We start from the raw sequence: 13350 nt of genomic DNA, 5'->3' as shown, positions 1-13350 counted from the left end.
AGGAGGAACTCCGCTGGAAGCCATGGCTCACCCCTGACGTCGTGCGCATTTTCCATGGCACTCGGCTGGCTCTCGGTGGTCCCCGGAGCTGTCAGAAGTCTCCACCTGTTGCTCCGCTGGCACTCAAGATGCGGCCGCTTCAGTTGGAAGTCCTCCGCGTGGCTTCAGGCGCTCACGCTCCGGCCTCAGCGTCACCATTCTGTGCACCGGAGGCTCAGTTGCTAACGCCGCCAGCTACCTCTGCCCAAAGGAAACGGCGCTCACGTCGCCGTCATATGGACACGTCTGAGCAACCTCCGGTGGTGAGTCAAAAGGACTACACCTTCCAAACTCCACCTGAGCTGTTAAACAGTAAAGACTATGAACTTACCTCAGACACTTTCGGGATTTCTTTTCTCGACGAGGATTTGGATTGGGAGGCCAGTTTTGGTTTGAATCCTCCCGCGCTAGTTCATCACAATAAGCATTCGTCTGGGATTTTTAGTTCGAGGTCTGCTTGTTGGAGTGGGAACAAGCTAAAACCCAAGTTTGTCGAGTCTGTTTTTTCTGAGACTGTGAACACTGCTAAACCTAAGACTGTATGGACTGTTAAACATGGTGGGAAAGGGTCATCACCTATTTTTGATGAACCAGTTTTCAGTGAGCCTGCTCCTTTGCCTTCCGGTGCTCCTCCGCCCAGGGCAGCTGCGGTCCAGCCGTCTCCTGCACCTATATCAGTTCCTCGGGTGAGGGGGGCTAGGGCCCAGTTTGTCCCTGCTCCAGTTTCCAGGCCGGCTGAGGCTCCGCTAGTCTCTGCGCCCGTGCCTATTCCGCGGATGGGAGCGGCTACTGCCCAGCAGGCCCCTGCACCGGTTTCTGTCCTCGCTGGAGGCTCAGGTGAGCCCGTCCAGCAGTTTTCCGTAGGCTCGGAAGACATAGCTCAGCTTAGTGCGCATCCACCATCTCACCCACCATTACTACCATCGTTACAACAGTCAATACAACTTAAACTTCTCTCCATAGCTCAAACATTAGCTCACCTGTCAGCTCAGTCACCTGCTCAGTTCTCACCTCAGTCATTCACTCCACCGTCTGTTCCCGCTGGGGGTTCTGGAGAACCGCTTCAGCCGTCTCTTCCTGCTGGAGGGTCCGAGGGGCCTGTTCAGCCACCTGTCTCCGCTGGAGGGTCCGAGGAACCGCTTCAGCCGTCTCTTCCTGCTGGAGGGTCCGAGGGGCCCGTTCAGCCACCCGTCTCCGCTGGAGGGTCCGAGGGGCCCGTTCAGCCTCTTGCCTCGTCAGCTGGAGGACCCAGCCAGCACGTCCCAGTGTCTGCTGATGGTTCTGGCGAGGCCGTTCAGCCACCACCGGCTCCACCGCCTGGTCCAGCCTCCGAGTCTGCAGCTCCGCCTGGTCCGGCCTCCGAGTCTGCAGCTCCGCCTGGTCCGGCCTCAGCCTCTGCAGCTCCGCCTGGTCCTGCCTCAGCCTCTGCAGCTCCGCCTGGTCCTGCCTCAGCCTCTGCAGCTCCGCCTGGTCCTGCCTCAGCCTCTGCAGCTCCGCCTGGTCCATCCTCAGCCTCTGCAGCTCCGCCTGGTCCAGCCTCCGAGTGTTCAGCTTCGTCTGCTCCTGAGATCTCCCTGCTGTCTGTTCCTGCACGTCCCGCCCGGCCTGCACGTCCCGTCCGGCCTGCTCGTCCTGCACGTCCTGTCCGGCCGATGACTGGACGTCGTTGCCGTCATGGACGGCCCCCTGAACTACGCCGCCGCCAGTGCTTCCTGCCCGGCCGGCCTTCTGACCTGCTCTGCAGCCGGTGCCTCCCGCCCGGCCGGCCTCCTGACCTACTCCGTCGCCGCCGGTGTCTCCTGCCTGCCCGACCCCCTGAACTGTTTTCTGGGCTCTTGGGCCGTCAGCCTCTGGGCCGCCCCCCTGAACTGCCCGGGTTTGGACTATCGTGCTGTTAGCCTCTGGGCCGGCCCCCTGAACTTTGTGTGAACTGTTTTTCCTGGCCGCCTGCGCCTGTCGTGAGCCTGTGTTTTGTTATGTTGCTTTCTGGGCTCCGTTGTTTGCACTTTTTTTTGTTTCTGGCTCCTTGTTTGGTTTGTTTCGAGCCCTCCGTCCTGTTTCCCCCACCGCCCTCCCTGGTTGGGTTGTTTTTTGTTTTGGTGTTTCGGTTTGGGCTGTCTGGGAGCCAGCCCTTTAGGGGGGGTACTGTTAGGATGCCTGGGTCGTTGACCCAGGGTTTTTGAGTTTATTTTATTATTTATTATTTTCAGTCTTTGGTTTCTTGGTTCTGTCTTATAGTTTATGTCTCTGTCTTCTTTAGTTGCTCTGTCTCCCCTGTCAGCTGTCTCCCCTTGTCTAGTTCGCGTCTCTGTGTATCCTTAGTTGCTATATCCCCGTGTCCAGTCAGTGTCTGTGTCTGCCCTGGTCCCACGTCTCTGTTCCCTCTGTTGTAGTGCCTGCATGTGAGTCTGTGTCTTTTGTTCAGTCTTTGTTATGGGTTTCCTGTTTTACTTTGAAAGTCCATGTCTGATGTTAATGTGTCTGGTTTTGCTTCCCCTTGTCTCGTTAGGCCTGATTTGCCCCAGCTGTGTTTCCCTCCTGTTACTCATTCCCTGATTGCTCCCTCTGTGTATTTAAGCCCTGTGTTTCTCTGTGTCCGTGTCGTGATCTACCGTTTATTTAGCTGTGTGCTTTGTCAATCCGCCGGTGTTAGTTTATTTTTGACCTTTTTCCAGTTATGTTATGTTTGAGTTCAGCATTAAAGCTGTTTTGGTTTAAGTTTCTCTCTGGAGTCTGCATCTTGGGTCCTATCCCTGTCCGCACACAGCCGTCACCTAACAGGGGCGGAGTCTTTCCAGGACAAGTCACCAAATAAATACTATAAAAACATGCAGTAAAACTCATAAAAATAACCCATTGTACAATATTAAAAAGGTAAAACACAGCAAAACATGCATAGTAAAAAACCCTAAATAACTTCTCCCTTTCTACCCCGTGACATATATAAAAATTGCTGTATCTCCAAAATAAAACTATGAAGACACTCAAAATAAATTTCCTGTTGTTGTAAACTATTTTTTGCAACTTTTTTGTATTTAAAGATTTGAGGGATAAGCCTCTTAAATTTCTCCAAGTAGAAATATATGTAAAAAAAACAAAAACGATTTTCAATTTTTTTGTACTTTATTGCACTTGTTTGCAATTGATGTAGTTACTATGGACTTAATGCAGACATATTATTAGAATATGGGCTATAACAGTTGTATTGATGTATAGCAACTTGAAATGCTCCCAAAAATGGCAAAAAATATAAAGTAAGTTCTGGCAGACTTGGTTCTATGGTAGGTCTTAAAGGGTTAAGGCAGTGGCTGGAAGCATCTCGTCGCGGACTATTGAGTAACCTCGGCAGTAAGCTCCGGAGTACTAGTCTCTTGTTGCCTTTTCGTATCGCTGACCCTTTGGATTAATCACTTGTTGTCTGTAAACAGGAATTCCGTTTCTGTCAGGGTCCTGGGACTGGGCGACCCAGGACCCCTGGGCAGTCATGGACCTGTGATACTATTATGTATTTTTGGTGTTGCTTCCCCTTCTCCGTGCTTGTACATATGTGTGTGTGTGGGTGGCTGTGTGTCTGAGCGCTTGTTTATAGGCGCCGTCAGGCCTGGGGGGTGTGGCCCTGCTAGGGGACTGGCCACACCCGAAGCCACACACCTGCTGCTGATCAGGCCTCGTCGGGGGAGCTACTTAAGAGAGTCTTGGAGCGCCCACCGACGCGGGATCATTGCACGAGACTCCACGTTAGTCTTCTGTTCAGTTTAGTCTGTGAGTGTATGCCTACTGGAATTACGTGTCTTGACGGCTGCCTCTGTCATTTTCCCCTCAGGAGGAGCGTGGAACATCGGAGGGCAGCAGGCACGGGGTGTGTGTGGACACACGAGAGTGGAGAACACGGAGCACAGACTTTTTGGGAAGACACGACACGGGAGTCACGGGAGAGCACGGGGATTTACTGTTATTGTTTCCATCACTGTAAATAAACGCACTGTTTATACACAGAGTACCGCGCCTGGGTCCTCCCTCCCCACATCCCCCACGGTTTGCCACGCCAAACCGTGACAGCTTCCCTGGAACCCTTGGTGTGCGGGCTGCTGGTGTGCTGTGTTTTTGTGAAGTCCCTTGTGTGTGAAGAGCTCCTTTCCCGGATTTCCCTGTGCCCTGGATTCCCCCGCCCTCTCACTTGTATATATTTGCACCTGGTGTTGTATAGTAAACGTAACTGTATTCTAGCTTCCTCGTCTGCGCTTGAGTCCATCCCACTTCGTGACAATGCCATCTGCCATCTTAGCTGTAAAGGTCACATGACTGCATCACATGATTAAAATGCATTATCGTTTTTGAAAACCTTCGGTTTTTTGCAGTTGTAGAATGTTTAGCTGATTTAGAGTTTAGAAATGTGTTATCATAGAATGTAGAACTGTTGTAGAGACACTGCCCTTAAAGTAATAAAGGCCTCACTCTGTCGTGGACTTAGGAGTAGTGTACCCCTCCCCCACTTGAGCTGTGAAAGTAAAACAGAGAAGAGTTTATGCTGAGTGGAAATTCCCCAGAGGAAGTTTTAGGGTGGGGGTCTCAACATTGTAACTGGATACCTGTGGTCTGGAAGTGAGAGGGGTTTTATGACCTCTAGGGAGTTACCTACACCCACAGTGTTTTAACGGTCACGCACACACATCCACACGCACACTCACTCATGAGCACTCACATAGACACTAGGGAACGTGCACATGTAGGCATTCATGTGCTCGTGCACATAGACATAGACAGAGTTTGCAGCACACCGTAGGGGGTTTATGATGGGGACGTTTCTATAAAGCTGGCTGTAACTAACAAAGGGGTGAAGATTTTGGAGAGGGACATTGGCCTCGTCTTCCCTTCTAGAAGTGCATGCTTAAATGAAGAAGAGTAAATTTTAAAATTTTAGTTGTAACTTTTAGAGCTCTGCACGGTGAAGCTCCCCAGTATATCTCTGACCTGTTGAAACCTCATGCTTCATCCCGAGCACTTAGGTCTTCAGGTCAGAGGCTACTGGTGGTCCCACGTACTAGATTTAAAACACGTGGGGATCGAGCTTTTCAGGCACCGAGGCTGTGGAACTCTCTGCCGTTGTCTTTACGCTGTCTAGACTCTACTGACTCCTTTAAAAAGCAGCTGAAGACATTTTTATACAAACGGGCTTTTAATTAATTTAATTAATTTTAACTTGTATGTCGGATCTTACAGTAAAGCACTTTGTGATTTTTATCTGTGAAATGTGCTATATAAATAAATTTTACTTACTTACTTACTTAAAGATAAATGAAGATGAATAAAGATTTTGTGGCACCTGACTACTAAGTCCGGTGCCATCTCTGGATGCTCGAGGAATAAAAAGAACCGGGGTAAAACTGATTTGCCAACACAGTCCACAAGGCGACACGAAAACGGCATTTTCAAATGTCTCCACTTTGGAGAGCGTTTTCAAAAAGCTCCGTTTTCCTTGACTGAAGACGCCGTCTCAGTTTGGATGGAGAGAAAATGATGCGTTTTCAAACGAAAACGTATTAGTGTGGACATGGCCTCAGTCAGACTCGGCCCCCACCTCTCCCCCCAACAGGTCAATCTGCCTCCCCACCTACTCCACCCTCCTCCACCCATGCACACATTTTACAATGGCAAGTATATTTGTCCTTAAAAGGTTTCCCCTTTTTTTTGTTCACTCCCTCACATCCACCCTGATCAGGAATTTGCTGAGTCCTTCCATACTCTCACTGATTCATTCAACAACTGTGGTCAGAATGCAGCTACCCGTGTCCACTAACAACTTCTTAAACCCATGAAACCTTCAAACTTCCCTGAGAACAGTTAGTGATGAGACCAGGGTGCTGCAGAGGAGGTTGTTCTGGTGGTTTAAGATAAGATAAGATAAGATAAGATAACCTTTATTAGTCCCACACGTGGGAAATTTGTTTTGTCACAGCAGGAAGTGGACAGTGCAAAAGTTATGACGCAAAAATTAGAATACAATAAGAATAAATACAGTACACAGCTGTACAGAATAGAATAAAATAATATACTATATACAGTAGAATAAAATAGAATAAAAATATACAATAAGATAAAAATAGAATACGAATGCTATATACAACTGAGTAAAAATACAACGATGCCAGAAAAGATTATTGCACTTAGTGTTATTGCACATGTGTGGATGTGTGTGTTTGTTCAGTTAAAGTCTTTGTTGTGGAGTCTGACAGCAGTGGGGAGGAAAGACCTGCGAAATCTCTCCGTCCCACACCGTGGGTGCCGCAGTCTCCCACTGAAGGAGCTGCTCAGTGCTGTCACAGTCTGCTGCATGGGGTGGGAGATGTTGTCCATCAGGGATGACAGCTTAGCCGCCGTTCTCCTGTCACTCACCACCTCCACTGGGTCCAGAGGGCATCCTAGAACAGAGCTGGCCCTTCGGATCACCCTGTTCAGTCTCTTCCTGTCCCCAGCAGAGATGCTGCCGCCCCAGCAGACCACACCATAAAAGATAGCAGAAGCCACCACAGAGTCATAGAAGGTCTTCAGGAGTGGGCCCTCCACCCCAAACGACCTGAGTCTCCGCAGCAGGTACAGCCTGCTCTGCCCTTTCCTGTAGAGGGCGTCTGAGTTATGAGTCCAGTCCAGTCTATTGTTCAGATGAACACCAAGGTACCTGTAGCTGTCCACAGCCTCAATGTCCATACCTTGGATGTTCAGTGGTTGCAGTGGAGAATGCTTGTGCCTGCGGAAGTCTACCACCAGCTCCTTGGTTTTACTGGCGTTGATCTGGAGGTAGTTCAGCTGGCACCAGTTCAGTTTAGTGTCCAGGATCAGGAAGGTTTGTATTTCATGGTCTCTGCAGACGGTGCTGTTCATAAGGCCAAAGACTGACATCATTTCCCTGAACAGGTAGGCGGTCTTTGTCAGGTTTTTTCTGCTGATTTGTTGCATCAGTCAGCTCCAGCTTTAGTGACGGCTGCCTCTGCGATCAGGGAAAGTTTCAGTGAGCGTGGCAGCAGTAAGGCGAAGCTTCACAAACACACAATGGTACGTTTGTGTAGAGAATACTTTTAAGTAGATACTTTGACAGATGTGTGTAGCACAATTGTGTTCATTAACATAAAGAGAGAAACGTGTTTTTCCTGCTCTGATCATGTGATGATGGCTTATGATGAGAAACGCCTAAAATGTGAAATTGTGTGTTTGCAGGATCACAGTGAAGACACAACGCAGGGGAACAAAATACAGCTCATCATAAACTCCTCAAAGGTTTCATACTTCACACTTGCTGCTTACTTCGACACCAGTACTTTGAAATATTTCTGTTTCACGGTTGTTATGTCTTTATACTTATTGATTCTTTGCGCCAATGTCCTGCTGATTGTGGTTATCTGTGTGAACAGAAGCTTACATGAACCTATGTACATGTTTCTGTGCAGCCTGTTTGTGAATGAGCTGTATGGTAGTACAGGGCTGTTTCCGTCCCTCCTGGTTCAGATCCTCTCTGATGTTCACACTGTTTCTGCTCCTCTCTGCTTCCTGCAGATCTTCTGTCTGTACTCGTATGTCTGTGTTGAGTTTTGCATCTTAGCCGTCATGTCTTATGACAGATACCTCGCCATCTGCTGTCCTCTGCAATATCACACACGTATGACGCCTGCAACGGTTGTCTTGCTGATTGCACTTTCCTGGTTATACTCTTTTCTTACCATTCTTGCTTTGATCTTACTGATCGCTCCTCTGGAGCTCTGTGGGAACGTCATTAACAAGGTTTACTGTTTGAACTACTCCATTGTGAAACTGGCCTGCTCTGAAACCACAGCAAATAACATTTATGGTCTTTTTATCACAGCTCTCACAGTCTTTGTTCCAGTTATCTTAATCCTTTGCTCGTATGTGAGGATCCTGAAAGTCTGTTTTTCTGGATCCAAACAAACCCGACAGAAAGCCGTCAGCACCTGCACGCCTCACCTGTCCTCTCTGCTAAACTTCTCTTTTGGTGTTTGCTTTGAAGTGATCCAGAGCAGGTTCAGTCTGAGCAGTGTGCACAGCATGGTGCACATTGTTTTATCGCTGTACTTTCTAACCTGCCAGCCGCTCTTTAACCCCGTACTGTACGGACTGAACATGTCCAACATCCGCAAACGTCTGTTTGCTCACAAAAGGAGATAACTGCAGAAGCAAAATCATCATCATGTCTGCTCTGAACACTGTGGTGAATATTGTATATTATTATTATTATTGCATATTATTCCATGTAAATACAAGGCTGCCTCTGACTCGTGTAAACTCTTCTGTGCAGATTCAAACCAGCAGCCTCTGAAAGCCATCTTACTCCTCTGGTTGCTCATGAATCTTACAGCTACAGTCACATCCTAAAAGGCTGTCATGATTCAGACTCAAATACTGTGTCTGCAGCATGAATCACAATAGGTTTCTTACACAGTTATTACAGTTCTTCCGGCAGAGGCACAGTCTGCCGTCGCTTTGTTGAGAGATTCTGAGTGAAATGACACACCAGCAGCTGAGTCTTTACCTCCTCCAGCACACAGCACATTTTCAGAAACCACAAACAGAAGATTTTAGCTCATACATGCATCACAGCTGCACTTTCCATACAGCCGGACCAACGTGGAAAAATTCAGTAAAAAGGGTTAAAAGTTCATTTGACATCTCTCTGTAGGCCATCCAGGTGCTGGTTGTCTGAGGAGCTTGGAAAGAAAAGCGACTGGACTTTTCAAAGTTTATTTTGGGCCTTTGTTAGACAGTGCAGTGAAGACAGAGAGAGAGGCGAAGCCATGTGGCAAAGGGCTGTCCCGGGCTGGCCGCTCTGAGTCACATGGGGTGCTGTACAGGTGACTGGCTGTAGCTCAGGAGGTAGAGCAGGTCACCTACTAATCGCAAGGTTGGTGGTTCAATCCCCCTAGCATGTATGCCAATATCCCTGGGCAAGGTAGTAACCCGAAGTTGCTCTCCAATCCCTCCGTCCATTGTGAAAAAGGTTGTGGGTCATTACCAGCAGAGATTTGGGCTGAAACCATTGTGAGACTGACAAGATGTGAGTGGACATCAAGGCATCTGGGAAGGATCCCAGAATAAATCGGAGTTGTAAGCCCCCCTTTGTTCAAAGATGGTCATTCGTAGTGAACATAGATGACTTCTGTCAGTTCTGAGTGAGGTCGTTTATGTCCAGAAGTCCAGATGCTTTCTGTTCAAGTCCTTAAAAGTTAAACTGACCTAACACCCAACAGGATCTTGCTGTTCTGCAGGTTGTTAACCTGTAAAGTCTGAACTATGAAATAATTGCCAGAAAATTAAACTTTTTGGAAACTGCAGTTTTTAATTGAACCTTCTGACAATTTTTTTTTTCAAAAGTAGAAGACAATACATTCATAAGTTTGCATCATTTTTGCCACCTTAAACATTTCTGCTTAACAGGATCAGCTGACCATGGGGTCATTCTGCACGTGGATCATTCCAGATCCGTGGGATGGTCTATCAGTCTCAACCTGCCTCAGTTTCATGTCTGTGATGTGGAGCAGCAGGAACTTGGTGGCAGATCTGTTTTTGATCATTCACTGCAGGAAAGTTCACAAAGTGCATTCTGGGAAAACCTTCTGATTCAACTTTCTCTTTTTGAATTTTGCAGCACTTCATTAGAAATGCTTAAATCAGTTGATTTGTCAGGGGAGCAGTTAAGAGGCACTCGCTGACTTTTAGTGACCCACTTGAGGTTTAGGTCAGGGTTCACTGAAGGCCGGGTTCAGACATGGGTTCATGTTTGGCAGCGATGACGGTCCAGTGTTCTCTGAAGCGAGTGAAGTTTCTACCACACAAATGCAGCCTTTAATAAAAATGCATATTTAAAGGGTTTTGTTTTTAGTGCGAGCGACGAGTTTATGGCCGTTTTCTTCTTGTCTCAGCGTGCAGTTAATCATGTGACAGCCTGACTCTAAACCCTCAGTGGCCCTCAGGCCTGCTGTGTGTTAGGAAGCTAACGTGGCGCTGGGATCAGTGCCGTCTTGGACCGAGAGTTGACTTTTAGTTATTTCCACAAAAGATGAATTTAAGACTTTGAACAAAGTGAGAGAACTTTTCTGTTGAAGTAAACCTGCTGATGCTGTAAGAGTTACATCATCACTGTAACAGGTAGATTAAAGGTCACCTGTGCATGTAAACATTTCTGTCCCTGAGGTGTCTCCTCATTAGCCACAGTTTCCTCCAACTCCCTCTGATGCAACTATCTGTGAGTGCTTTTGACCAGAGAGACCAATCAGCCGGAGCGGACCTCAGCTCTGGTCTCAGAGGGCTGAGGACGGTAATGACCCCCCTCAGAGGACCCACCCATGATGACACACCCTGCAAACTTCATACAGACTTTCTGAAACACTGCTCCAGCTTTTTCCTGATGTTGTAGAATGTGTTGTCCATATTTATGTGGACACCAACTCTGAACTCTTAAAAAAAAAAAAAAAAAAAAAAAAAAAAAAAAGATAGGGGCAGGGATAGCTCAGTAGGTAGAGTGGTTGCCCCATGATCGGAAGGTCGGGGGTTCGATTCCCCTTAACAGCTACCCTGAGGTACCCCTGAGCAAGGTACCGTCCCTACACACTGCTCCCCGGGCGCCCAATGGCTGCCCACTGCTTCACTGAGTGAATGGGTTAAATGCAGAGAGCAATTTCCCCACGGGGCTCAATAAAGTACAATAATGTACACACTTTCTTCTTCTTCTGAACATCCACCAGCTCACTGCTGATCCACTTAGTGTTGCACTTTAGCCACATGCTAAGAAACAGAAAATAATATAAACACATTACAGAAAACTTTAGAGTCACACGTGCAGTTTTATTATGCATATTCCACACCGGTGTAAATAGGTATAAAAGTTCATAAAAGTGTTACCAACGATCCAAACATTGTCCACTCCTGCAGTTCCTGGCGTGACAGCAGTGTTCTGCTTTTTATAATGGCCTCCTTCACATCACTGTGACCTCTTTGGGCTGCATAATGAAAGTCCACAGTCAGCAACCCCGACTTCCATGCCTGGACTCAGCAATAGGCCACAGCTAGTCATGAAACAGCTTGTCATTGTTTCAACTTTGTTGTGACCAGTAGGTTACAAAAAACAAGTTATGAGAAGGTTTTCTTACATATTGCACTGCTGAAACAGAAATAGGCGGTACTGTATGTTCCCAGGTTAAACTCATTATAATCAATGATTATCCTAATCCTATGGAATCAAAATACATTGATATGCAAAAGATCTTCATTTCTTTATATTCAGCCATGTGGCCACAGCTCCGTACACAGCTTCAACAATGAAGGTGTGGTCCACTCAGCTTCCCTCAAAATGCTGTTGAAGCTTTGCAAGATCCAGGAATTAAAGATCTTGTGGACTGGACCCTCTGCCAGATCCTCCCAGCACACCCTCACTTTATGTTTAGATATTCTAATTGTACCCAGCATCCTCCCCCTCTACCTGATCCAACTTACCACCAGCTGGTGATCAGCTCTATTCCTTTCACCCGGGTGTCCAGAACACATGACTGCAGATCTGATGATTTGATGATCACAAAATTGATCATCGATCTGTTACCTAGGGTGTCCTGGTGCCATGTGCGCTTATGCACATCCCTGTGTTTGAACATGGTACAGACATACATACATCCGGCAACAATCCCCCAGCAACACAATAGAATAGCTTTTTATTGTCACTGTACATGTACAGTGAAATTTTGTGTGTTCAGCACCAACTGTGCAGCAATAAAAATATAAAAAGTAGAAAGCAGGAATGAATAAAAGACAAGGGGAGTTTATATACAACAAAAATAATATATAGAAAACAGGACGTGTGGGATCTGCTTGACCTGAGGCACCAACCAGAGGGCAGCAGGTGGTGGGCGTGGTCACCTGTGATGGCCCTGGTTTACCTGAGACAGGAGGATCAGGTGATGACCTCCAGGGGTGTCAGAGGGCAGCCAATGATGTTTCTGGCAGTGTTAATGACCCTCTGTGCAGCCTTCCTGCTCTCAGTCGTGGCCCCTGAGGAGAGCACGCTCTCCACTGAGGAGCAGTAGAAGGCCAGGAGCAGCTTCTGGCCCAGGACACAGAGGAGGTACAGCTGCCGCTGGGTCTTCTTTTCCAGGGCGATGCTGTTGTGGGTCCAGGTGAGATCAGCTGAGATGTGGATGCCCAGAACCCTGAAGGTGGAGACAGATTCCACCTGTTCTCCATTTATAATGAGAGGGGAGTGGACCCGTCTGTGTCTCCTGAGGTCCATGATGAGTTCTTTGGTTTTAGGATGTTCAGCTTCAGGTTATTCTCTGAGCACCAGCAGGACAAGTTCTCTACCTCTGTCCTATCTCATCTCCATCAGAGATGAGCCCAATCACAGTGGTGTTATTGGCATACATGATGATGACACCACTGTGATTGGGTGGTTTGGTGTACAGTCATAGGTGTACAGAGTGTGCAGTAGGGGGCTGAGAACGCAGCCCTGTGAAGCTTCCGTTGGTGAGGAATTCTTTGATCCAGGAGGGGTCTGAAGGTGGTCCAGTTTAGTCCTGAGGATGTTGGGGATTATGGTGTTGAATGCTGAGCTGTAGTCCACAAAGAGCATCATCACCAGGTGCTTCCTGTTCTCCAGATGGCTCAGCACTCTGTGACGGGTGATGGTATCCTCATGGATCAATTTGCTTTGTAACCAACCTGATAGGGGTCGAGAGAGGAAAGTAGACAGTCTCTGATGTGCTGAAACTATCCACTTAAAACACCTCATGACTACACATGTGAGGGTTATAGGTCTGTAGCCATTGAGGGTGTCTATTCCAGTCTTTTGGGGGATGGCGATGATGGTGGAGGCCTTAACCCTTTGTGGTCGGTCGGAGCGGGCACATTCTGTTTGCCAATGCCAATGTGTGATTGGGCTCATCTCCATCAGAGATGAGCCCAATCACACATTGGCATCCTCGAAAGAGGACTTAACAATGTGGTGTATGCTGTACAGTGCAGCGAGGAATGCCCAGACCTCTACATTGGAGAGACCAAACAGCCACTTCACAAGCGCATGGCACAACACAGAAGAGCCACCTCCACAGGACAAGACTCAGCAGTCCATCTGCATCTTAAGGTCAAAGGTCACTCTTTGAGGATGCCAATGTTCACATTTTGGACAGAGAGGACAGATGGTTTGAAAGAGGAGTGAAAGAAGCATCTATGTCCACTGTGAGCGACCATCTTTGAACAGAGGCGGGGTTTACGACACCAACTCTCTGCCATCTATAATCCAGTTTTGAGATCCTTCCCAGA

At 47.7% G+C, this 13350-nt stretch overlaps 1 protein-coding gene across 1 annotated transcript; it reads left to right on the top strand.

Annotated features, from left to right (window-relative positions):
* Positions 1-1713: 1713 nt before the first annotated feature.
* On the top strand, positions 1714-9702 carry LOC146619581 (olfactory receptor 4B13-like). The gene is made up of 4 exons (XM_085370244.1): positions 1714-1932; positions 7252-8182; positions 9481-9594; positions 9692-9702. The coding sequence occupies exons 1-4, from the start codon at positions 1714-1716 to the stop codon at positions 9700-9702; spliced, it is 1275 nt and encodes a 424-aa protein (XP_085226370.1).
* Positions 9703-13350: the final 3648 nt, after the last annotated feature.

Source organism: Diplotaxodon limnothrissa, linkage group LG14 (assembly GCF_057381915.1).
Source record: "Diplotaxodon limnothrissa isolate DT_005_m linkage group LG14, D_limnothrissa_male_GT1.1, whole genome shotgun sequence".
Taxonomy (NCBI): domain Eukaryota; kingdom Metazoa; phylum Chordata; class Actinopteri; order Cichliformes; family Cichlidae; genus Diplotaxodon; species Diplotaxodon limnothrissa.
Note: the sequence above shows the minus strand (reverse complement) of the source record. Positions and strands in the feature narration are given on the sequence as shown.